At 36.1% G+C, this 26855-nt stretch overlaps 1 protein-coding gene across 1 annotated transcript in view; it reads right to left on the bottom strand.

Annotated features, from left to right (window-relative positions):
* Positions 1–26855, bottom strand: part of TENM1 (teneurin transmembrane protein 1) — a 566532-nt gene that overhangs the window by 487294 nt on the left and 52383 nt on the right. Inside the window, exons 2-3 of the mRNA XM_012664836.1 lie at positions 8331–8591; positions 6620–6676 (exon numbers count right to left, since the gene is read on the bottom strand). Of these exons, the coding sequence (XP_012520290.1) occupies positions 6620–6676; positions 8331–8591 (318 nt within the window). The remainder of the gene's footprint in view (positions 1–6619; positions 6677–8330; positions 8592–26855) is intronic.

The raw sequence follows: 26855 nt of genomic DNA, 5'->3' as shown, positions 1-26855 counted from the left end.
AGCTCTACTTAACACACACACATGCACACACACATGTCTGTTATCGACCTATTTCAAAAGGCAAATGACAAACTAGGAAAAAAGCATAGTATGTGGTCAAGGTTTTTTGTTACCTTTAATTTATGAAGTATTCTTGAGAATTCATAAGAAAACATAAAAATTCAAATAGAAAAGTGGGAAAGGATGTCAACAGGAAATTCCGAGAAGAATAGATGCAAATGGGCCATTAACATATAAAAAGATCCCCAAGCTCACTCATAAATAATACAAGATACTAGCAAGAAGAGATACCATATTTCATCTAGCAGATTGGAAATCTTTTTCATCATTTCCAGTGTTGATAAGGATATGGGAAAACAGGCACTCTTCACATAGCATTAGTAGGTAGATAAACTAGTAGTTCTTTTTTAAGGGGGAAATTTGGTAATATCTATAAAAAAACATTAAATGCAAACATCCTTGGCCCATCATTTCTACTTCTAAGAAATTATCCAAGAGGTGTGCAAAAGATGTGTACAAGGATGTTAAATAGAGCACTGTTTTTAATAATGAAGCATTGGAAACCTAGATGTTCATCAACAGGGGACTGGCTAAATAAAAAATGGTATATACATAAATAATATGATACAGCCACTAAAAAGAATGAGACAGACCTATACTACAAATATGAGAATATGTCTGAGATATAATATGAACTGGAAGAAAAGGTTATTAAATTTTCTACTGTATGTGATGCTATCAGACAATTATGGAAATGATACATTTCTAAAATAGAAATATACTATTAACACTGACTATCTCTCAAGAGTGACACTTGAAGGATGAAAATGGAAGAGGGTATTTCATTTTTTTGCTTTACACCTATTTTGACGATTTTACTTTTCAAACTATTGGCTGATATTACTTTAATTCTAAAAAACACTAGCTAAAAATTACCTACTGAAAAAGAAAATATGATTTTGTTATATCTACCTTGATAATGGCTTAAAGTTCAATATCATCAAGATGTATTTTAATTTTAAGAGTATCGCAGTCACCACAGAAGTGTCTCACAGTAATCCCAATGACTTATACACTTCCTCTGATGGTGTAACATCTCCAAAGGAGCTGTTACAAAGTCAAGTGCACTGTTTCATACGTGGCTAATGGGTCCAACAGAGCCATTAGGATGTCAGTTATATGGCAGGGCTCCTACTGAAGCCATTACCAAGTCATTGCATTGTCTCACACACTTCCTTTGACATTCAGATGGTTCCTGAGGAACTGTTATCACTGCAATGGAAGGGTCCTGTATAACTTACGCTACCAGGGGAAGATGAAAAAGCAAAGGAAAGAAATGTAAAACAAACAAACAAATTCCCTCCATTAAATGTACATGAATGGCCCCACATGGTCAAATATCAGAAGGAATAACTCCACATTTGGGTATAACTATTACACATCATTCAAGAAATCCAAATTTTAGGCTAAACATTTTTTCATACCTCCAGCTGTTCCCTTGAAGCAATTCAGGGTCTGAAGATGGCATATACATGGCTATGACGGTATGGTGTTTATTGGTAGCACATGTTATATTACCAGAGTTCTGTAGTATGCAGTACAAAATCAATAGGGAGAAGTACTAATGGATTTCTTGGCTCTTATGGGATTATATCAGATATTCTCTTACCTGTAAAGTTCCTGAGCAACACATAGGGAGCTCAGCTGCCCAACAGTCATGGAAATCGACAGGGATTCTGAGTAGTAGTTCAAATCCCAGCTCTACCTTAAAGGGCTACTCCAATGACAATAAGAAATAAAATAGCACAAGTTAACCCTCAGCCAGGTCTGAAGTACCTCAGTGAATTTCCTCTCACAGTTTTCTACGTTTAGCAGAACAAGGTTCTTGGCTATTACAATGTTGTATTATTTAAGATAAGACAAGTGCAAGGATTTTTACCTAGTTTGAAATGAGCAGAAAGTAGGCTGGACTCTGTTAAGCTAGAGGGTTTCCTAGGTACCAGATGCTTCAGAAGCGAAAATGCATCTCTGTCTAGTATTAGGCAACAGAGACCTCATCTGATAGCACCTATACTATAATCTGTGCATAATAAATGAATAGTGATAAATGATAACCACAATTGACATTTATTGAGCATTTAATTATAACAGACACACTGTGATGTGCCAGATAGCCATTCTCTCATTTATCCTCACCAAGATATTTCCCAAAACTTTGAAACAGGTAATGTTTCCATTTGACAGATGAAGAAACTGAGGCTTGAAGAGCTTAGTTACCTGTCCAAAAATACACAGTAGATAAGTGGCAGAACTAGAGGACAAATCTAGATCTATTTTATACCATAGCTGTTTTTAACCACTCACTATACAGAGAACATAGTTTATTTTAGATTGCATTAATATAACCATTTTTACTTTAATAAATGGCTTCATATCCCTTATGCTCTCAGAGAAAAACACACATATTTTATCATGGTACTAACTAAAGTGTATTAAAATTAGCTTTTTATCCTCTCCAGTAGACCTCTTCGGGTATATGTGCCCACGTGACACTGACTGCCCTGAATCGGGAACTGTTTAAAGAATCAAATGGGTGGGCTCCCGGAAAGCAACATTCGTATTACTGACCTTACCCTCTGGTTGTAGCTGATGGTACAAGTGGTAGACATCTGACTCAAGTTGGGAAAATTATTCTGTCTCCTTGGAATTTAGAAATTGCACTAAAAACATTCAGTTAATCTTAGCTTCTTTCCTGAACACAAAAAATATAAACTGGGGTTTTATGGGGCATGGGGTTTTATGCTTGTCTTGAGGATAGAGATTTAGAGGAAGTCAATCTGCAGGGACAGTATTGAAGAAAATAGGTTCAGAAGCAAAAGGCAAAGTCCTGGTAATTCTTCTGATTTAGTCCCTTCTTGTGGTCTAGCCACATTCATGCCCTGAGTCCTGTGAAGCATTTTTATGTCCTTTTAATAAGTTTGTTGGCCGGGTGTGGTGGCTCACGCCTGTAATCCCAGCACTTTGGGAGGCCAAGATGGGAGGATCGCTTGGGCCCAGGAGTTGGAGATCAGCCTGGAGTGAGACCCCTGTCTCTACAAAAAAAAAAAAAAAAAAAAAAGCCAGGCATGGTGATGCATGCCCGTAGTCCCAGATACTCGGGAAACTGAGGCAGTAGGATTACTTAAGCCCAGATATTTGAGGCTGCAGTGAGCTATAATGATGCCACTGCATTGTTTTTTGTTTAAGCTAGCTCAAGTTGGTTTCTGTTACCTGTAATGACCAATCCTAACTAACAGGGCATCAATCTCCCCCACTAGACTGTAAATTCCTTGAGCTTGGGGATTGCATATTATTCATCTTTCATATATCCCTAGTCTCCAATACAGAGCTTGGCAAAGAGAAGGTTCTCAATAAATATTGCTTGAACAGAAATATCACTATCATCAAGACTACAACTATAAATAATTTGGGGGGATTTATACTTCATTAGTTATAAGTTACAAATGCTTTTTCTCTACCTATTTCTCTCCATTTATTTAGCTTCTGGATAAATAATTTCATTTTCATGTTTTATAATCCAATTGTTCCATTGGGGGTATATGTGAAAAACACATACTTGGAAATTGATTATTCAAATTTAGCTGCTGTTATAGTTTTTCCCAACAGACCAATGTTTAGCCAAATGTAATAATTATTGAGGGATACCCTAATCACTGAGGTTTATCCTCAAGTAGGACTGTCAAACTCTTCTAAGAAATTCCATTGGGTCACCTATCAGAGACAGAGACTAGATCACCTACCAGAGGCTAGATGACCAGAGGCCTGACCCACTGTAGCATTTCTGTCTTTATAAGAGTCACACAAGATCAGAGAAGATCCACAAAAAATGTATTATCTCTCAGTTTATTTTTTTCCCTCAAAGCAATGCACATTTCTCATTTATTTACTGTCCACTATACTCTAGGTCCCATTGCTAAGTATTTTTTTCTTTTTTATCTCAGCATATTATGAGGGTACAAATGTTTAGGTTACGTATATTGCTCTGGCCCTACCCGAGTCAGAGCTTCAAGTGTGTCCATCCCCCAGCAGTGCATATCGCACTCATTATGTATGTATATACCCATCTCCTCCTCCCTCCTCCCACCTGCCCGACACCTGATGAATGTTATTCCTATATGTGCACTTAAGGGTTGAATGGTTAAAACAGTGTTACATACAGATCACCACTGCTAAGTATTAAAGCTACAACAGTGAATAAACCAGGCCCTGTCTTCTAATAGCTTCCAGTCTAGTGCTTATTAACAACCACTGTGAGGACAGAAAATATGCAACTCTAGCATTAGCCTATCAAGAGTAGTAATGTTGTTAGTAAGGTGAAATGGGAATGGGAAAAGGGTATAATGAATAAAGCATGAGGGCTGATGTCAAAGTATCATCCCAGTGTTGACTGCTCACAGGTCCCAGGATGAAGCTGAGTGACTCTGCATTTTTCCCAATACACAATTAAGCATCAACAGATGAGACAGTGTTTATTTAGGACAATCTGAGGGAATGGAAACACAATGCATTAGTGTTCTGACACCCCTGTGAAAGCCTAGACGTTCAGATCCCTTTCTATTACCTCATGGTCTCCCTTCTCTGTACTTCAGGTCTTTTAGTCCATGTGTCTCAGTACTGAAATTAAAGGTTATTTATTACAATTCTTTATGGGTTATAAAATGTCATAGGCAAACTCAATTAAGGGCAACCAACTAGAGTTGATGAAATATGAAAAAAGTAAATATTCTGAAAGGCTTGGCTAATTAATGAAATGAAAGAAACAAATCCTTACAGACATGATTTTGGAAATGTAAGTAGAAAACCCAACTCATATTCTCCTAGGACAGATAGAATTGTAAGCATCTTTGATACCACTTCTCAGAATCTTTCTCAGTTAGACAACTCATGCAAATTAACAGTTTCCCCTATCTCACTTTTACCTCACATTCACACTATGAGGCTTAAATCATCCTAAGATGGTTCATGATAATGTGCCCATTTTCTCATCAATAATCTAAAAACCAGAAAGTATAAGAAGACAGAAAGAAAACAAAATGTCATTAACATTAATTGAGGTATAGGGATGGGGTGGTATGGAGTCTGAGGTAGTGAAATAAATAAATCAAAAATATTTAAGCAGTTTTACTCTTTTCAAATGCAATATATGCAAACTCAAATCAATGAAGTAGATGCCCTGCTAGGCATGCTTTCATGAGTGGATGAGATCAACGGGGAATAAATAGCAACATTTGCACACAAACATCAAGTTCAATTAGTTGAAAATAACTTGTTTCCTCAAATTAATACGCTTTTGGAAAAGCCATTTACACTCTCATCTCAACTCAAACCTCTTCTGCAAGAATCTATGGAAATACTGAAGGCAGGCCAGGCTTGGTTGTCATCAATTAAAATCTGTGGAATCTACATTGGTGAAATCTTACCATAGGTCATAAGTAAGATCCCAAATTATATTCTTCTCATTGAAAGTAGTAGTAGGAGTCAGAGTAAGACCTACAGGACACTAAACTGAGCAAAGTTGTTCAAGTTCACATCTTACATACATACATGATCCAAGGGAAGAAACAATGGCTATTTGGGAAACAGTTTATTGCATTTAGCTAGCCAGTTTCTGAATTGTTGTTTTAGCACTTCCTCATATGTAAAATGGGGCTAATAATAGAATCTGTTTCACAGAGTGGTAATGAGGATGAAATGGGATAAAGAAATGAAACTTGTGTTTGAAAATTTTGAAATGCAGATCTAATAATAATAGTGAACATGTCTATTGTTCTTATTTTATAAGTACTGTTCTAAACCTTTATATACCAGCCCCCTCCAAATTTTGAGTCCCTGTCTTGCGGTCAGATGTGAGGACCCTTCCATAAGGTGTTTGAGAAAGGCCCAGCACAGACTGAGTTGTGAAAATCATTTATAAATGTTGCTTTCAGTATCCCTCTGCAAAGGGACAAACTCTAATGAGAATAATGAAGGCAAAAGGAAAAGAACAACAATGCCCCCTTACTGAGGACTGACATAGTATAAATATAGGTTTACAGAAAAAAGAGTGAACAACATTTTTTTTTTCATTTGAAGATGTTGCTTATAATGATGATATGGATAAAGTGTGATTCTAAAGCCAAGCAGGAGGATCTGGAGGAAAAGACAAAGGCCATCTGCTAGGTGACATCTGAAAGTTATGACAATATCTGAACTACACTGAGTTAATGGTTAGAGCCATGCAAAAAATCATACATATGTACAAAGTCATGAAAGCCAAACCCAACCCACCCTGATTTCAATCTCTGCCTCCACGCTAAATTAATATTTTCCCATCCTACCTGAAATTCTGTCTTATCCTTCTCCCCAGCTTCCCCTTCACCTCCTCTCCATCACCAACATACACATGAAGCTTTCTGGAGGAAAGCAAACCCATAAACTGCCACTGAACTAATCTCTGACACGTCCACTGTCCAGGCCTATGTGTTGTTTGTCAGAGGAGTAGGGTTCCACTTTGTGGAATAGGTGTCAGGGATGGTGTGAAGTCAAAATAATTTCTGGTCAAATATTTGAAAACGCTTACCTTGAGTAGACCCAGCTTGAGCCTCCATGTCACAACAAACAGGAGAGAATTTAAAACCTGTAATAGCAAACATTTTACTAATTAATCCTTGTCCAAGTCATCTGGGATTCCTCAAACTTCAACCATTACCCTTCATCTAGTGTTTTATTTTAAATAACAGCTTTATTGAAATATGAGTCATGTACCATAATATTCATCCTTTTAAAGCATATGATTCAGTGGGTTTTAGTATTTTTACAGTTGCACAACCATTACCACTATCTAATTCTAGAATATTTCCATCACCCTAAAAGAAACCTCACATGGAGGCACTTGTTACCTCTACTGAAGAATGGTAGAGCCTTGTGGGAAAATGTCTGTATTTTATTTTAATGTTTCAACCCAGCAAATTTGCTATAAATGTCTATGTCAGAAGTGAGAAGAGGTAGAGTAAGATGTCTTGGCAATATAGGTGATCACCTACCACTCCATTTAGTATAATTTTGGTCATTGTTTTTCCTGATTGATAGATGAATCTCAGTAAACTGTAGTGACCAGTCCAAGGTCTCCTAACTTCTATCCTAATGCTCTTTCACTTACATGAATATGCATACGTATACCAAATATGTTCCTTTCTCATTACCATACTTTACCTCCTACACTTTAGGCCAAAGTCAGCCATACATACATACATACATACGTGAAAATAATCTAAAAAAATCAAGACCCCAAGGATACTCGGTGATATTGCAAAGTGTTATGGCTTATTATTTAGGAAATGATATTCTAACTAGCAAGCAATCACTCATTCCTGGTTATGTCCTGGTATCCAACATCCCCTTTGAACTGAAGGAGACAGAAGAGGACAGAATAGACAATACAGGTACAGGGTAGTTGGCTACCTCTCTGTCACTTGAGAAAATACGAATTAGCCACTGCTAACAGACTAAGCCTTGTGGTCATGGTGATGGGGACCTATAAAATTTAGACAAACACAATGATGAGGAGACTAGATTAATGTGTTTAATCAGTATTAATGTGCTTTCCGTGAAAGGATTTTGTTCTTTGGTAGGAACAGAAGAGCAAAAATAAAATAAATTGACCCCTTTCCAACAAAGCAAAAAATCAAAATTTTTCCTTTTCTAAAAAATTACAAGAAAATAATATGTAATTGCAATATAATGATACTGCTGTTGGTACTTATTATCTAGCAAATGCCTGATGTTAAATCACTTTGTTTTTAAATCTTTTCAGTCCAACCTGGTTAATTTGAGTCCATCTGTACATTCAACAGGTTAATCTGAATGAAAATAGAAAGCACATACAGAGTACGCTTGCTATACAATTGTTCATCTCATTGTTCATATACTAACATAAAGCCAAATTACATGAAATGAATACTTTCTGTAATAAATCCCACTAATATTGCACTGGAAAATAAAGATAAAAATAAAAGGTGAGTCATAAAAAAGACATGCACAATATTGCTGATTACATGAGATTATTTCCCTTGGGGGGGGTCACCAAAAATGGAAAGCATTTGGCCTACCATTGTAAATAAATGTCTATTTGCCAGATACTTAGGTACATGCCTTGTCCATGAGTGCCTACTAACTTGTATTTCCATTCCACATATTAAATGAAAGAGCAGTTATAAGGAAGGAAAACAAAGGAAAGGCTAAAACTGCTTTCTCTTTGTGTTTTACTTAAACAGTGTAGGTAGTTTTATTACCATTTTCCCCATCAGACTTCCTTTCATGGTCAGTGTCAGTTAAGGACAATGCAGAGTTGGCCCGGCTGGACAAACAGGAACTATGCTCCGATTTCATTCCCCTTATCCACATTCGTAGTGCGTGGTCCGGTGAGGCAGCACCCTCTGTCTCTGTGTCCACATCAGATCCCATCTCTAGCTGGTAGCCATGCCGAGAAACACTGTGCATGTCTGTCTGGTAGCCAGAGCACAGAGTATGAGAGGTTTCACAGAATTCCATCTCTGAGAAGGAACAAAGTTCAGAGAAAAAGTTTAGAAATGTGAGCAAATACTTGATGAAATTCTACTTTTTGTCCTCATCTCCCCCTCCCCCATTGCTAGTAATTATGTGTTTTTGCAAAGTTAGAATTCTGGCCTTTTATTTATGGGAGCTAGGATTCTGTGCTTATTTTGCACTTCTGTAGCTTAAAATTATGCTCCTGTTGATTCTTACAAGGTTCTGGAAAAAGCATGCCCAAAATAGCTTTATAGCTACAATTTTAGGTTGCACAAAATGTAATGAAATAAGTGAGTGCAGAGGAGTATAAAGTGTAGAGAGCTGTCTTTTAAAAGATATTTCTCTTCTAGGTAGAATATATATGATCTGTAGAGCACACCTATGCTTAAAATATTAAAATTATTTGCTTTTCTAAGTATTTCATACACATTGGAGTTGAGAATAAATAATTCAATGTGAAAACTGAGAAAAATAACATGAAGCTCAAATATACTTTTCCAAAGTATTTTTCCTAAAACATATTAATTTAAACTCTAAAATTATGAGTACTGAATATTATTATTCCTCATTGTTTCCAAAGGAGTTTAAGGTCTACTTTATGCTAATTATTCTGTTTAATTCATTCTTTCAATTAATACATAAAAATATTCAGTCATATATCATACCTTGGCAGTACTTCATGGTTTGGATTTTCCCCTCCTTCCCCCCAGATCTTAAAATTATAAAATATTTAGACTCTTTTTTTTCTTTTTTTTTTTAATTTCAGGATATTATGGGGGTACAGATGTTTAGGTTACGTATGTTGCCCTTACCCCGCTCCACTCCCCCAAGTCCAAGATAAAATGTTTAGACTCTTAAAGATGATGTAACAAATCCCCTCTTTTTACAGTTGAGGAAAATAAACTTCAGACAATAGATATTATTTGTCCATAGCGCACATCAGATAGCAACAGAGTCCTTTTTCTTATAACACCCATCTGGGCATGGTTTCTGCTAGACACCAATGAAGTCCCATCAACTTACTACATGAATATTAGGCATTCAGTCTTACAGTCAATTTTACATTCGATTATGGCAAGGTGTCAAAAAGGGGAAACGATGCTTTTACAATCCCTAATAAGTTAATGAAAAATGACCACATGCCAAGACATATCACCTGAAATGTCCATGTAATACTTAGATAAGGTAATCTGGAGATGTAGTACACTATATAGGATTTTCTCAGACTGACATCAGAGACAGGGTATGTCGTTTGGCCAGGAAGAAGCTTAAATGAGTGCATCTAATCCCTAGCACATATCAATAAAATACAAACCCTAACATGAATTTAATTCTATGAATACAGAAATTCCTGGATCTTAGACAATATACTAAAGAAAAGAGTGCAGAATGTGAATATATTTTTAAAAATAACTATTTTTGTGACATATAATTGACAAATAAGGGTTTAGCAAATCAAGTCTTAATGCTTATTTAACAGCCATTAGGTGACTAGCCCTGTGCTTTGTGAAATAGATATTGTAAGCAAATAAAGCTACTAAAATGTATTAGGAAAATTCAATTAAAATGAACTCATTCAGGGTTATAAGTCATGCTGAGTATGTTACTTTATGACTCTTGTGATTAATGTCTTTAAGAGTAATTCTGTTTGTTTTACAAAAACTTGTCTGAATTCCAAAGTAGCGATGTTTAAAAAATAGGCATGGTTTGCACTTATCAAATATAAAAGCTTATCAAACCATACTTCTCCTTGCCATAAGGCTAAAAGTAAATATCCATTTTGCCCAATATAAATCTTAGTGATCTAGAATATTGGGATAGGCTAATATTCATGCCTCTTAATTTCACAATGTTTCATTATCCAATCCTACTGTGCAGTTGTTGCTACAGCAACCTGGTAATGAACTTGTCAGCTTGAAGCTGTAAGAAATGAATTTTATATGGGCCTGCATTCACAACTTCCTTCATTCCCCTAGATCATGGGTTCTCAAACTTGTCTACTTCAGAATCACCTAGAAGGCTTGTCAAAACATAGATTGCTGCACCTTACTTCCATCTATACCCCCTAGTTTCAGTTTCTGTTTCAGAAAGTATGGAGTAGGGCCAGAGAATTTGCATTCCAAACAAATTCCCTGGTGAGGCCCATGCTTCTGGTCCAGGGACCACACTTTGAAAACTACTGCCCTAGGGATTTCTCTGAAGTCAATGGGAGCCAGGAAAAGGGGAGTAGTGAGGGTACAATCTTATCATGGCATTACCACATATTTTGCTGCACCACCTCTAATTCTATTTAAAGACACAATAAAGAAATCTTCTGCTCTGAATTGCTGTGAAGTGCCTCCATTTATTTTCCATGGATTCAGGGCACTAATTAGAAAATTTATTTTCCAAAGCACAGACTTGCATTTAGTTATACAATGGCATATGAAATGTAGTTTTCCAAAGATTTTAATTAATATAAGCATCTGAGTCATGACATTCATTCAAAAAGAATAAGCAAATAAAAATAAATACAGGACCGATTTGTCATCCTAGGTTAATAAAACACTAAATAAGTTTTTTTTTTTAAAAAAAGAGAGCACTGACAGATATAAGCAGATTCTATTTTTATTAAAGAGATTTTTTTCCCATCCAAAAGGAAATTTGGCCATGGATTTGTTCTCTTCTAAGGAAACGTTGTGCAATATGATCAAAAATTGCATAGGATGAACAATTTATTTTCTGTTGAAACTATACCTTGATTTGAATACAAACACTAAATCAAAAATTCTCTAATTAAATACAGTCAGATAAAAGTACACTTCCTTGTCAATCTATAATTTAAAAACTAACAATCCAAGTAAGCTATCACTTGCTCTTTGTTTAAAGTGGTAAAACAAAAAAGAAAGAGAGAGAAAGAAAGAGAGAAAAAGAAGAAATTTTAAAAAAAGAAAAAGAAAAGAAAGAAAAGAAAAAGATTCACTTATTTATAGTAAGTGATGTTCACTGAACTGTTTCACTTACCTTTCTTGAAATCAGTGCTACCATTGTAAAACATTTCCTTAAATACACAGAAGTGTTGGTGGTGCTCAAAATTCCCATAGGATGCATTATCTATAAAGCACTTACAATGCACCTTAAGTGGTTGTTTTCTAGCCTTGCACATATCACCTTGTTACCTAAAATACTACGTATTCCCTAGAGAAGATAAAGTTCAACTGGATTTATTATAGACCTATTCTTACCAAAAAACTAGTCATGAGAGAGATATAAGTACTGGTACCATGAGAAACTACATTTTAAGAGTAAACAGTTACAGATGTGGCCAAATGAATGATGTATTTGCAATCTTATAAATATGTATTTAATTTTTATTCTAAGGGAAATATATTTTGCAGTCTTGCAAGAGAAAAACTCTAAGCAGATTAACAGAGTTGAAATCCAATTTTTTAAATGGGCAAAAGGTTTAGATAGATGCTTCACAAGAAAGATGTAGGAATAGCTAATAAGCAATGAAAAGATGTTGAGCATCATAGTTACCAGGAAAATGCAAATTAAAACCCCAATGAGATACCACTACACATATACTAGAATGGCTAAAATGAAATTCTAACCATATCAAGTATTATGATGATAAGGGTGGGGAAAACTACAATTGTCATACACTGGTGTGAGAAAGCAAAATGGTACAACTACTTTGGAAAACAGCTTTCTAAAAGGTAAAACTATTCTTACCGGGAGAACAGTTGCACACCTGGACATTTATCTCCCCAAAATGAAAATTTCTGTCTACACAAAAAGCCTGAACAAGTTGTTTTGTTTTGTTTTTTTTGTTTTTTGACACAGAGTCTCATTCTGTCGCCCTGGGTAGAGTGCAGTGGTGCAGTGGTGTCATCATAGTTCACTGCGACCTCAAACTCCTGGGCTCAAGGGATCCTCTTGCCTCAGCCTCCTGAGTAGCTGGGACTACAGGCGTGGGCCACGATGATGCCCAGTTAATTTTTCTGTTTTCACAGTAGAGATGGGGTCTCGCTCTTGCTCAGGCTGGTCTTCAACTCCTGAGGTCAAGAAATCCTCCCGCCTTGGCCCCCCGGGGTGCTAGGATTACAGGCATGAGCCACAGCGCCTGGCTTCTGTACAAGTTTTTTATAGCAGTAGCTAATAGCTAAAAAGTAGAAAGACCCAAATGTCTTTGAATAGGTGAAAAGGTAAACCACACGATGGAATATTACTCAGTCCTGAAAAGGAATGAACTATTGATGCATAACAACATGATGGACTTCAAAATAACTATGCTGAGTAAAAGAATAGACAAAAAGGCTACATACTGTATACTTTCGTTTTTATAAAATTCTAGAAAATGCAAACTAATCTTTAGTGACAGAAAAAAGATAAGTGGTTATCTGAGGAAGAGGTTGGAAGAGATAGATAGATAACAAAATGACACAGGAAACTTTGGGGGTGGTCTAAATGTCTGTTATCTTGATTGTGGTGCTAGTTTCATAGGTATATACATACCAAAGTTTATCATATCATACATTTGAAGTATGTGTAGTTTATTGTACTTCAGTTATACCTCTATAAAGTTTTTTTTTTTTAGTGAACGGTACACCACTAGATATCAAAACAATGAGGAGACTTAGAATCAGTCAATTTTCATAGGTGGAGCCAAGGGTCTCAGACCTGGAAGGAGGTTCTGCTCTTTTCTCCCTGGTGGAATAAAGTACACGTAACATGAATGAAAATATAGTCAAAATGTTATCTTGCTTATATCTAAGCCAAGAGGCCATCAAGGCTAACTGATGCATGATTTCTCAGTGATCTTCTAGGGAGCACTTTTGTCCTAGGGACATAACAGTTGAGAGCCAAATATGGTGGGGAGAACTAAGGATGAAACTGATCACCGCTGAGCTTTCAGCAGCTAAGAAAACATCTTATGTATAGTTGGGGATCATGAGACTATTCTGGCACATAGGATCACCTTCGGCATCTATTAAAGTTAATAAATTAATAATTTTTGAAAATGCTATGAAGTGCTAAATAAAATGAACTATTGTACTTTCTCTCTGAATCTAGGGATTGATCTTTAGGTGTTCAGCCTGGGGACACTACTTATCCAAATCTGAAAGGGAAAATAATAGGTATATTAGTGTTTATCAAGAAATGCCATTTCTGTGTTTCTGAAAAGCTCAAGACTTTATTTTTCTTAAAATTCTATGCATCCATGCTTCCTCTCAAAAGGGTGTTCTAAGACATCATGCTCCAAATAATTGGAAATCAAGATGTGTGATTAACTTTAGACAACACCTGGGAAATTTGGGATAAAACTTTTAAAGAGTGTAGTCCATTTTCAAAATAAAGGAGGGGTAGGGGATAATATTATTAACTTTAATTACTGTGACTCATAACAACCCTTGTGAATTATATGCAAAAGCAGATGTTATTAATTAGCCATGTGATTTTTGGATAAGTCACTTAACATCTTGGGGCCTCAGTTTAAAAATTTGTAAAATGTATGAGTTCAACTAAAAGTAAATCTCTAAGTAACTGCCTTGTTCTAAAATTGTATAATTATAACCTGAACCTTTTATGGCAAAATGTGGAGTGGTCAATATTTTCAAACGGCAAAAGAGTGGTCTCATGAATCAAGGTGCTATTCATACTTCTGTCGTGAAAGGATAATCACACATGTTAGTTAAATAAGATGCCGTGTCATGATTACAAGTCTTGCTATGTTAAAGTATTAATACAGCCTAGGTATGTACTGTGAATTGCAAGATTATTGTTATTAATAGATAAAGTACCTTAAATGTAAGATGTAAAACTACAACTGAGTAAATGGTTACTCATCAAACACAAAATTATCAGTTTACAAACATGGCTATTGCAAATAGACTCTAGGGCATAATTACTAAAATTCACACAATTAAAAAATATTATTGACCCACTAATAATTCATTACTGGCTCCAGGGAAAAATGCAATGGATTATTACAGTCTTAAGTGAGAAATACAAAGAAAGAAAGAAGTGAGTAACACCAAATAGGAGACAAATAATTTTCACTACTGGGTACCATTTTGTATTTCTCAGTTTGGGGGCTTTGAAAAGAAAATGATATCAAATTGTCAAACAAATCAGTTCATGTAAGTTTACTTAAACACAGCTTCACTGAACACCCACTCAATTTCAAGTCAAGAAAGCAAAACAAAATAGTCTTCTCTGATTTTTCTTCGTCTTAGAAAATTAGTCCAATTTAATATCCTCCTCTCTTCATGAAAAAGCTTTATCACATGCAAAGTGCTGTACTAGGCAGTGAGCAGAGTGAATTAACAGGACCATGTCATGTCCTTTGGGAAGTTCCACAGAGAGCCTTTTTAAAGGCCCTGATGATAAGAAAGTAATAAATGCACACCGCCCAAACCTGACTTTTATTTTTCTGCTGAGGGCTCATCAGCCTTTTCTGGGACACAGGAGTAAGAGATGGAATGCAAGACTGGGGCCTATGGTTATCAGAGGACTTAAATAAAATAACTAAGCTTCCTGAAGCCTAATCTCCTGTTCACAGTTCCAAATGCACCCATTATCTCAGCACTCAGGACCTACTAATTATGCCTTATTTAATTTTCAAGATTTCTCCATCTGTCAGTACACTGAAAAGCACGGCAACAAATCTGGGCAGAGTTAAAAGCCTGAAGTAGAAACATTCATGCTTTGTGACCAATATTGGCTAACTGGAGACATCCCAGAACACAGCTAAAAAGACTATGTTAATGTCCAAAAGGATGCTCTCAGAAGCACAGTGAATTGTAAATCTGTAAAAATGGCTCAAATCAGAGGACACAGAATTATAGCACAAAGTCAAATGGAGGGGAGATGAGGTGGGAATCGGCAAGAAATCAAAACAAACTCCAATCATATTTACAGAGAGATTAAAATATCCTTCAGCAATCTAAGAAGAGGGAGGAAATCTGATGTGGGAATAAGCAACTGCTATTTCCTTAAATTAATTTTCATCTTAGTGAATGGCTCCATTTAGACTGTATTCATGTAAGATGGGAGAACTTGTTTTGAAGCTATCTCAGACAGCAGTTACCACTACAATGAAAACAACGTGCATGCCTGCTCTATAGTCTTTGTAACAAGAGTATGGAAAAAGAATCAGGGGCTAGAAAAGATGGTGGGAGGTCCAGGACTTCAACAGAAATTTAGAACAATGAGAACCTGTACATGTTCCCTTTATTTCAACATTTTGAATAAGACAGAGACTTCCTGGCCTAAATGAGAAATTTTCAGGGCTACTGAACACTGCAAATGCATGGTGCTCAATGGCCCTAAAAATTTCTCATTTCTTACCTGTGTTGGTACAATTTTCTGCCTGTTCATAATAACACTTTGGAACCTGAATCCTTATTGCCCAGTGTGGTCTTCCAGGCATACTTGTGTATTTCCATTATGCTCACTAAGCATGTGAAGCTGTTTGCTCAGTGTGTGTGTGTGTGTGTGTGTCTGAAATTTTAAACTACATTAATCTGCTGCACAATTTCCTCTAGAGGAGTGAGATCAATGAACTAAAGAGTTAAATAACCATTAAAAACACTTGTGAGTGCTTCAAACACATAAAGGCAAACGATGTGACTTCTGTAACATTCTATACTTCTCTGTAAGCATTTACTTTGTGATGAATGAGTAAAAATGCCAAGATAGAACTGTGCACTAGAGTCAGTGTCTGTTAGGAACAACTGAATGAACTACATTCTACCCCATTAGGGGATTCTTTTTACCATTTTTCAAAGAACCCTATTTATTTTTGCCTCTGTATCTTTGGACACATAGTGCCGATGACGTAGAATACCTCCTTCTGATTTTTCACTAATCTAATTAGTAATATCCAGCCTTTTTCAGTATCCTCACAAAGTATTCTCCAACTTTCCTTTCCTCCCTCCCAATAATCTTATCCTTCCCTATAGCACTTTTAATCTTTACTACATAATTTTATACCTGATCGTATGTTTCTTTTTTCTCTATATTTGTATTATCCCCTCACCCCCAGCTCATACAGTATCTCCTAAATTTTTGGTATCTCTCAAAATCAAATGCAGTGTACTGGTAATTTGTCAAGAGAGTAGATTTTAGTTACTCTTACCACGCATAAAAAGGTAACTATATGGGATGATGGGTATGTTAATTTGCTTGATTATACTAATCACTTCACTATGTATATGCATATCAAGATAAGAATATCAAAACATCATGTTTTATACCTGAAATATATACAATAAAAAATAGAAAAGAAATCAAATGCAAAGTGTTGTGTGATCTAGGAAGGATGATATAAATATAAGGTAGTGTTGCCATCCCCTCGGGCCCTACAATAATTCTAGACAAAGAATGATCATTAAATACAAAAGATTTAAAGTCAATAGTTAATATAAAACCACTCTTGAAAGGGTTAACATCTTGAATACAATTCTGACACATATGAGATGGTTTTGCTTAACATAAAACAATGCCTACTAATGCAAATTGAAAAATTGTTATTTTGGTAAATTAGCTGTGTATTCCAAATAATAGATGCTTTACAAATTTGGCAAGAAGAGAAAGACAGGAGCAGCCCACTAGCTGCGGATTCATGAAAAAACAATTTATAACAATATTAGACTAATGGAGAATAAATTCTCTGTATCATCTTCTGATTGAAATAGACTTACAAAGGAAGATTTCTGGAAACTTTTATTTAAACCAGTCACAAAGCCTTGGTAAAAGACAATCTTTAAGCTGGCTTGAATAGAAACTTCTTTTGTCCTCATCAATCAATTTCATGCCATATACCAGACAGGAATTACCATCTAAGTAAGTTTGTAGAGTGCCCTGGAGTGGGAATGTAGCTCTTCTGACAATCTCCATTTTCAGGAACTCAGAGAATATTACTCAAAACATTTTTTAGAGATGGAAAAAGAAAACTCTCCAAGTGGGCAAAGGTTGAGGAAATAACCCTTTAGACACTCATCAGGAACTTGTAAATTTGAATTCTATTTACACAAAAACATTAAATTCTGGGGAAGACTGCCAGACAAAATAGGGTGACAGGAACCAAATTTATTCTCCTGCCTGAAATGACAACAAAAACTACACAAAATGTATAAAATGACAGTTTTAAGGCATTGAGTGACAGAGAATGAACGACAGTGATCCCTGAGATATGGGAAACAAATGAGGTAAGACCTATGATTGCTCCAGCTTACTGCCTGAAAAGAGTTTCCAGGCCTCAGCACAAGGAGGGGGAACAGAGGTGGAGCCTGGTAGTCTGTCTGAGTTGAGAAGACTGCGCGGTAGTCCAGGAAGGTCAAGACAGCTAGAATTTGCAGAACAGAGTACCAGAGAGGAGAGTGCTGCAGAAAAAGAGAACTCCACAGATCTGCAGAGGGTATCCCTGGATATTCACCTGCATTCTGAACACTGCATGCATGCAAGACAATCATCTGAGACTGGAGAAAGAACAACCTGAAAGGAATAAAGGAAACAACTTCTGAATCTGAAACAGGGCAGGAAATAATTCTTGTTCCCAACAGCCAGAGTGGAAAACCTCGTAATTCATGGGCATTGAGTATAATACTCAAAAAGGTTTTCACACACACACACACACACACACACACACACACAGATGTTCCTTGACTTACTATGGGGTCATGTCCTTATAAACCCACCGTAAGTTGAAAATATTGTTTAAGTCGAAAATGGATTTAATACACCTAATCTACTGAACATCATAGCTTAGACTAGCCTACTTTAAACAATTGGGAAAAATTATCTAACACAACACAAATTCCATTTTATAATAAAATGTTGAATATCTCATGTAATTTATTGAGAACTGTACTGAAAGTGAAAAATAGAATAGTTATATGGGTACTTGAAGTACAGTTTCTACTATGTATTGCTTTTGAACCATCATAAAGTCAAAATACTCATAAGCTGAACTGTTTAAGTTGTGTGTATAAAACTTTATTTTAGTATGTGGTTAAATTACTTGGCAATAGTTTTACCCATTTGGATCTTGCTATTAAACCTTGTTAGGTGGGTTGAGAGCAATGTTGGCTCTAGAGCTAATTAGACCTCTATGCCTTAGAAAGTTATATGTATATTTACCATATGACCTTACTATTCTACCTCTCAATATTTACCAATAACAAATCAAATCACATGTCCATACAAAGATTTGTACACAAATGCTCATAGCAGCTTTTTTTTTGCAACAGCCAAAAGTTATAAACAAGTCAAGAGGCCATCAACAGGTAAACAAGTACAAAGTCTGGTACATCCGTACAGTGGACTACTACTGGGACATACCAAAGAATGAAGTACTAATACACATAACATAAATATCAAAATAATTACTCTGAGTTTCAGAGGCCAGACAAAAAGTCTACATACTGTATGTTTCCGTGTCTATAAGTCTCTAGAAAATGCAAACTAATCTGTAATGTCAGAAAGCAGATCAGTGGTTGCCTTGTAATGGGGTGGGTGGGGAGTGGAGGGTAAAGGCATTATAAAACGGTGAAGAGAAACTTCTTGGGTTGATATATTCACTGTGATGATTGTGGTGATGTTTTCTCAGATATACGCATATGTCAAATTTACCAAATTGCACATTCTAAGTATGTACCATTTATTGTACATCCATTTTACCTCAATAAGACATTTGTAGAAAATACAAGGGGAAGATAAAATGTTTATTGCTGTCCTAATTTAAATGTCCTAGTAGAATACTTACTGGGAGCAATGAAACAAAATAATAAGATTGACAAAACAGAAAAACCAATCTGTGTTCACAAACTGCCATGAATGAGAGAAATGACAGATTAATTTCTCTCAACTTGTCCACCATTTTGCTTTCACTCCAGTAGAATCAGAAGAGCTTAAATTCTGGACACTGAAATCCTTAATGCTTAGATTATTATAAACTGATGTAAACATGATCAAAAGATTAGATTTCATCCCCATGTGACAAGAAGAATTCATCGGCCAATCTGAGCTCAGTGATAAAGTACCATGACAGATTAGGTAGACTCAATGATATTGGTGACACACATTTGGCATGTCCACTTTAACAGGCTAATTGCCCTTGTTGCATTAGGTCATTAAATATGAAATGTCCTATTTCAAATCAAAAGTTTAGTTTATTGTATCTCAAACAAGAAGCAGTAAAATTAATCAAAGTATGATCCTAAACTATCAACATAGTTTTGCCATCTTAATGATAGCTTGTTTATACCAGCAGCGAAGAAGCCTGAAGAGCAAGTGGCCATGAAATTGCAAAAGACATTTTCCACAGCCTGTTGAGAATTGAATATTTTTCTCTGCAGGAAGTGGTCCAAGGCCTGGAAGAAGTGGTAGTCAGTTGGTGCAAGGTCTGGTGAATACGGTGGATGATAGAGAGTTTCCGAGGCCAGCCTCTGTAGTTTGAGCAGCTTTGTTTCTTCAACATGTAGTCTTGCAAGAGGATTGGCCTGTCTTTATTGACCAATCTCAGCTGCTTAATCATAAGCATTCTCATCATTTCGTCCAACTGGTTGCAGTAGACATCTGCTATAATTGATTGACCAGGTTTCATGAAGCTATAGTGGAGAATACAAGTGCTGATCACCAAACAGGCACCATTAGATTTTTTTGATGAATATTTGGTTTTGGACTGTGTTTCCACACTTTATCTTTATCCAACCATTGTACTGAACACTTGCAATTGTCAAAAAGAATCCATTTTTCATTACAGGTAACAGTACAGGGTAGAAATGGTATGCCTTTATGTCATGACAGCAAAGAAAGGCAAACTTTGAGATGATTTCTCTTCTGATGGCCATTTAAATCATGAGGTACCCATCTATCCGGATTTTTTTCCTTGCTGATTTGTTTCAAATGGTCCAATATTGTTGGAATACTAACATAAAACCTTGCTGCTAATTCATGTGTAGGCTGAGATGGATTCACTTCCACTACAGCTTTCTGCTCATTATTATCCACCTTGGTCTCAGGTCGCCCACGTGGCTCATTTTCAAGATTAAAATCACCAGAATGGAACTTCTGGAACCATCGATGTACTATGCATTCATTAGCCACATCCTTCCCAAACACTTCACTGATATTTTGAGCTGTCTGCGCAGCATTGGTTCCATGATGGAATTCATATTAAAAAATAACATGAATTTTTGACTTATCCATGGTTTCACAAAAGTTTCTCTAAAAAAATTTTGAAAGATAGTCACAAGGCAAAATTCATCCGTTTGAAATAATGAGCTTGTACCTTCACAATAAAAATAAACCAAGAAGTGTCAAAGTGAAAATGTCAGAAATATCAACTGTCAAATTTAGCACTTAAGGAAATTGGACATTTCATACTTAATGCCCAAATATTTCATAGCTACATATTTCTCTTATAATCTAGGCTATTCATTTTGGCCAAATGCATGTTGTTTGTCTCAAAGAAGACTAGATGACAGGATGTGGTTAACTCATTGCAAATGCAGCACTACTATTTAAATAACCCTCAAAATCTACTTCTCAACAATGGGAGGTTAGTAATGCTCCCTTTGTTTATCATTAATTTCTGTAAGGGCTCTTTAGTGGCATAGTATATATAGTCAGTGGCAGAATGGGTTATTATATAGAAACACTGACGTAGTAGTCAAACACTCTTGCAATCAGTCAGTCTTGACCTCATTCTGAAGTATAGTAGATCTAAATTGATACATTTATTTTTGAGAATGGTGTTTACATTACAGTCCTACATTACATTTCTATTCAGAAAGAAAGGCCGTTTTCCATTAGCTGTGGAAATTAGGAAATCAGGAAATTCACTTGTAATTGACTAAGTACAAAGTTTTAGATTTAACCACTTAGACTAGTAGTTCTGATTTCATAGCACATATTCCCCAAGTGAATGGATGTCAAGCTACCAAGGAATATGCAGTTTTACATATTAAAAAAATTAAGGAGAAGAAAGTAAATTCAGATGGGAATTTAGCATCTTCTGCGTACCAGGCCCTGAAACATACATTATTTCATTTCATCCACACAGTATGCCCTGAGAGAAAGGTTATTATTATTCCTAATTTTCAAATAAAGCAACTGAGGCTCAAAGAGGGATTAAGTAAGGCCACATAGATACTAAGTGGCAAAGCTAACTCAGAACAATTTTAACACCATCCTAATCACCTCATGCAGCATATGAAGTTATAAGTAGCACATTCAAATTCACAGCCTAGTTCTCATTTGTGCAATGTGCGTGTGGCTGATGCTAGAACTTCCTGCTTTTCGCCTCCCAGGTTTCATTCAGCTCATAGCTGTTTCCATCTGTATTTCCACAGCCAGCCGCCAAAATACTTTGAGGGATATGGCAGCCAGTATACAATGGGCATTTCCACTGTCATTGACAGTATAAAAAGAGACCCTTAAACTATGCATATATTAGCTCATTGTTATATATGTTTAATGTATTTTTATACCTCTTTTTGAAGTATTATTCCACTTTGTACTAATTTTTATGGATTCACTTCACCAGTGTCATGTCACTTTGACTTATTGAAAACAACAATGGTATTTAGAGCATATTCTGTGCTTCTAGACAACACAAACAACATCTGTGTCTGCAGGAGGACAAATAAAAGAAAATGTTGGCCTCTCCTGTGTTTAGCTCCCTAGTACAGAGCAGCTGCCTTGAGGAGAGTTTTGAAATTATTTAACAACATTAACAAAGATGAGAGGAATATTATTCATTGGGAAATGTGTGTTGGGGACAATCAGATCAAAATTTGGGAGCATTTCCTGCTTACAAGGTAGCATTATCATCTCAGGCTAAATAGATTGAGCCTAAATCTGTGATCTCCATTAAGAGTTTTGCATGTATCACAGTATTCACAGAAAGGCTTTGAGTTGTAAATATTCCACAATTTCTGATGAAATGTTTAGGAATATTTTTCTTCATTTTAAATTTATCAAGGAGGTATGAAATTAGATAAATTAGATAAAGGCATGGTTCTCTGTAGCTTGCACACTATCATTTAGTGTTAACACTGCAGGCAATTTCTGCAAAATGCATTTTCCAAAACCTCTTAAAGCTAGAGAGCAAATACAAACAGCAACAATAACATTAGTGCTTTTGAATTGGAAACTTATACTGCCCAAATCCTTATTAACATTGCCCTAAACATTTAACCCGAACAAGCAAATTAACATTTCAGGCACTTAAAAAACAATGGACAATCTATACACATGAGTGCATGTTCATTTTACAGATTTGGAAGGATGTGCAGGTCAAACGATCTACAATGATTGCCCAAGGACATCAATGATATACAGGACAGATGTAATATGAGTCTACACAATGCCTGGAACAGTCGACTCCATTCATTCCCCAAATCATCACCTTGAGGGGAAAGACACCACAAACAGCCAAATAGTGATTTGATAGTACTGACAAAACACCTGCTTGGCCGAATTTTCACTTTTGACAGTTACCTGGCTTCGTCACTGATTCAAAGGTTTGCCATAGGCACAATGTTAAGGTAGATCTGTTCCTTTTGTCCACCCACTGTCTGTTAGCCTCTCCCACCCAGTACCCAGCATCCATTACTTTTATGGTTTCGCTTCCTTTTCCAGAATCCTAGCTCCACTTGTTTTTTCTCCCTTTCTTGTTCAAATGTTCCGGTTTTGTGGACAATTAGCTAAGAGCACAGCACTGTGTTAGCAAATCTAATAAACTTAAGCTAGGTTTAGTATACTTGCTCTTCCCAGACTCATGCCAAATTATAAATTATAATTTTTAATAGAGCACTCCAATCCTTAGTTTTCATGAACTCAGTCTATATGTTATTCAATAAGCATTTACTGAGCACCTACTGTGTGACAGGCACTGTGATGGGATCCAGGCAGATTAGAGAGAAGGAAAAAGTCACATTCCCTGCCCTTGAAGGGCTGACAATCTAGTGCAGAATATGGGAATGATGACAGAACAAGGAGGTAAGTGACATGAAAATATATTCATAAAGGGCTGTGGAGTCCAAGTGAAATGAGGGAATCATTCTGCCTGAAAGACTGAGACAGACTCCAGAGCAGATGTTTTTTTCAGTTTCATCTTAAAGGATGAATATACCTCTGGTAGGTTAAAAAGGGGATAAGAACATTTCTAGTGGAGAGAAGCATGTGTTCAAAGGCAAAAGCATGTGCAAGGGAATGGTGAATTTCAAGAATAGAAATTTTCTGCACCTGTACTATAGGTGTAGGGATAGAGGAACCAGTAAAATAGAATGGAGCCAGTTTGAAAAGGGCCTTATATGCCATGCTAAGGAATTGAGCCTTACTTGTCTCAAAATTACAGCCCATGCTGCTTACTGTTCCTATATGTAAGTTCTCTTGAATCATTAATCTAAGCACAAATAATTGAATTTTAATAATTTTTCAGAAGTCTACAAAGCAGCCTGAAAATTCTCTAGCTGTGAGTTTTAATTTAGAATGTAAGAAAATTCATGTAATTAGATTTAATTTATTAACCGTCTAATGTGGCAGGCATTATTCTAGGTATTGGGAAAAAAAGCAATGAACAAAAGAGACAAGAATCCCTCCCATTACAGAATTCATATTCTAGTGGGAATAAATTTGTAATAATGGTGTTCAGATGAAATTCAGCATGAGAATCACACAGGTTTTCATTTATATATTAATCTATGTGTTATTGTCTGTGCATTTCATCTGGGTATTAATCCAGGTTTCCTTCAGAGGGTCAGGAAAACCGAGCATATGAAAGCAATGACAAATAGGAATTTAGCTTCCTCCACCCAACTGAAATCTACTAGGTGAAAATCATGTCAATGGCTTCTGAGTACAGTAACCTCTGCTGGAGGAAGCTGAGGACCCTGGGAGGCTGTGCTGATACATGCCACATTTGGCCCTGTTCTGTGTGTTCACTTTGCTTCCAAAAAGATTTTTGACTAAATACTTGGGAGCATGGCCGGGGTGGTGGCTCATGCCTTTAATCCCAGCACTTTGGGAGGCCTAGATGGGAGGATTGCTTGAGGCCAGGAGTTCAAGACCAGCCTGGGCAACATGGTGAGACCCTGTCTCTATAAAAAATAAATAAAAACAAAATAGCCAGGCATGGTAGCACATGCCTGTAGTCCCAGCTACTTGGGAGGCTGAGGCATGAGGATCACTTGAGCTCTGATGACACCACTGCACTCCAGCCTGTGTGACACGGTGAGACTCTGTCTCTAAAAAACAATAACAAAAAAAAAATACTTGGGAACTTAGTATCTTGAGAGAGGGTGGTAGGGAGGAAGAGAGGAAGGGAGGAAATGGAGGGAGGGATGGCAGGAGAGTTTTATTTTTTTTTCTGGGGAGACCTCTTCTAGCCAAACCCAGCCCATCTGAAATATTGTAATCATCACAGCCTTCAGAGATTTGGACCTGTGGTGGGGGTGGGGGAAGAAAAATTGAATTACTCCACAGCTTAGCTATAAAATTATAAGCATATCACTGTTCCACTTCATGATGTATAATCAATAAATGAAAGTCCAGTATTGCTAGGGTGTTCTATATAAATGCCAAATAATGCTTGCTCTGAAAATTCCAAATCTGGGCAGGGTTCTTTAAAACAGTCCACTTGTGAACAGTTTAATTTTAGCATTAGGCTAAAATTATAGAAAGATAATTTTCATTCATCTAGGAAATAAGTTTTATTTCTTAACCTACATAAAATTCAAATAGGCCTTTGGAGAGGTGTGAAAAGAAAACTAACTGGAAAGGCCATCTTGAATTATAATTATTCATATATGAAATTGAAATATATATCACCTACCAGTATATTAAAATATCACTAGATTCCAATGCCACATTTCAATAAGAAGCCCTTTACAATAAGAATTAGTAAAATAAGTATAAAATTGGATGCATTGGTATGTAAAAGCTGGAAAAAATTATCATAAATTTTTTCTTACTATTACTATTCATTGACAAGTGATACTGGATTTTTATAAGTAGATGTAGCAATTTACATCTACTATATATATTCTCAATGTGATTCCATAAATAAATATTTCATTAATACAAATAAAGGAAAAAAAAACAACTTTCAAACCCCCTCCCAAGTTTCTTCATGTTAAAAAATAAATATTCTAGTTCTTTTGGTGAGGTGACGGAAAACTACTTAGTGCTCAGAGATGCATTAGTATGGGGAGACCAGTTGCACCATTACAGCAACTGAGTAGGTAATTTACTAATAGTACCTCCTACTAGTTTGAAGCATTAATGTGCTTCCCTCCTGTAATGTGGATGATTTCTTTTTACTTTCCAGCAATGTAATGACCAATATATGGTGCAAAGCATGAGCAATGAGTCGTCTTAATAAAAATGATTAATAGGCACATGTGTCTATACATATGTACATATATACACATGTGCACACATTGTGAGTTTTAGCCATATCTTAATTTATGCTTTATGCAACCCCAGAAAGAACACAATGGAATGTTCTCTAAAACCAGAGGCCAAGGTCCAGCCAGGGATAAAGAGAATCGACAAATTGATGGCTGCTTTCTGAAGAAGAGAATGATGAGAAATCTTACTATGGTATAAAGCATGGAGAAGCAGGCATATGCTTTTACCAATTTTTGTATTCACTAACTTTTAACCTCACCATAGCCACTGGTAGTCATATTATATTATGGCACCTTTTGATCTCTACAAAATTAATAATAATAATAATAACAGCAACAACAAATAATAGTTATTCTAGTGCTTACTGTGTGCCAAACACTGTGTTTGCATACATTTTGCATACATTATGCATTTAATACAATAACTCTCTGAGGCAGGTATTATTATTTTCTTGGATTGACAAATGAGGAAACTGACTTTGAAGAGGTTAAAATACTTGACCGTGGTCACCACTGCTAGTAAAAGTGAACTCAAAATTCAAATCCAGGTTTGTCAGTACTTGACACCTTTTACTTCTAATACAGTTTTAGTAGCAGAAAGGCTATATATTCACTTTGTTACAGGTAAAATGATCTCTTGCTACATGTACGGCTGGTGGTGGTGTTGAGGGATAAACTAATCTAACATGGATTTCTAATTTCAAGGAACTTAATTTCTAATTATAGAAACAAGACATATTCCCATATACACTGTGGAGTATACAACTGGAACCTAATGAATGGTCTGGGGAATAAGCACTAGGAGAGAGCACAGAGGAGACGAAGATCGGGATGGGAAAAATGGGTCAGTGACATTTTGTGAATGCA

Source organism: Propithecus coquereli, unplaced genomic scaffold (genome assembly GCF_000956105.1).
Source record: "Propithecus coquereli isolate 6110/MARCELLA unplaced genomic scaffold, Pcoq_1.0 Scaffold92, whole genome shotgun sequence".
NCBI lineage: Eukaryota > Metazoa > Chordata > Mammalia > Primates > Indriidae > Propithecus > Propithecus coquereli.
The sequence above is the reverse complement of the archived record's forward strand: the minus strand, read 5'-3'. Positions and strand labels throughout refer to the sequence as shown.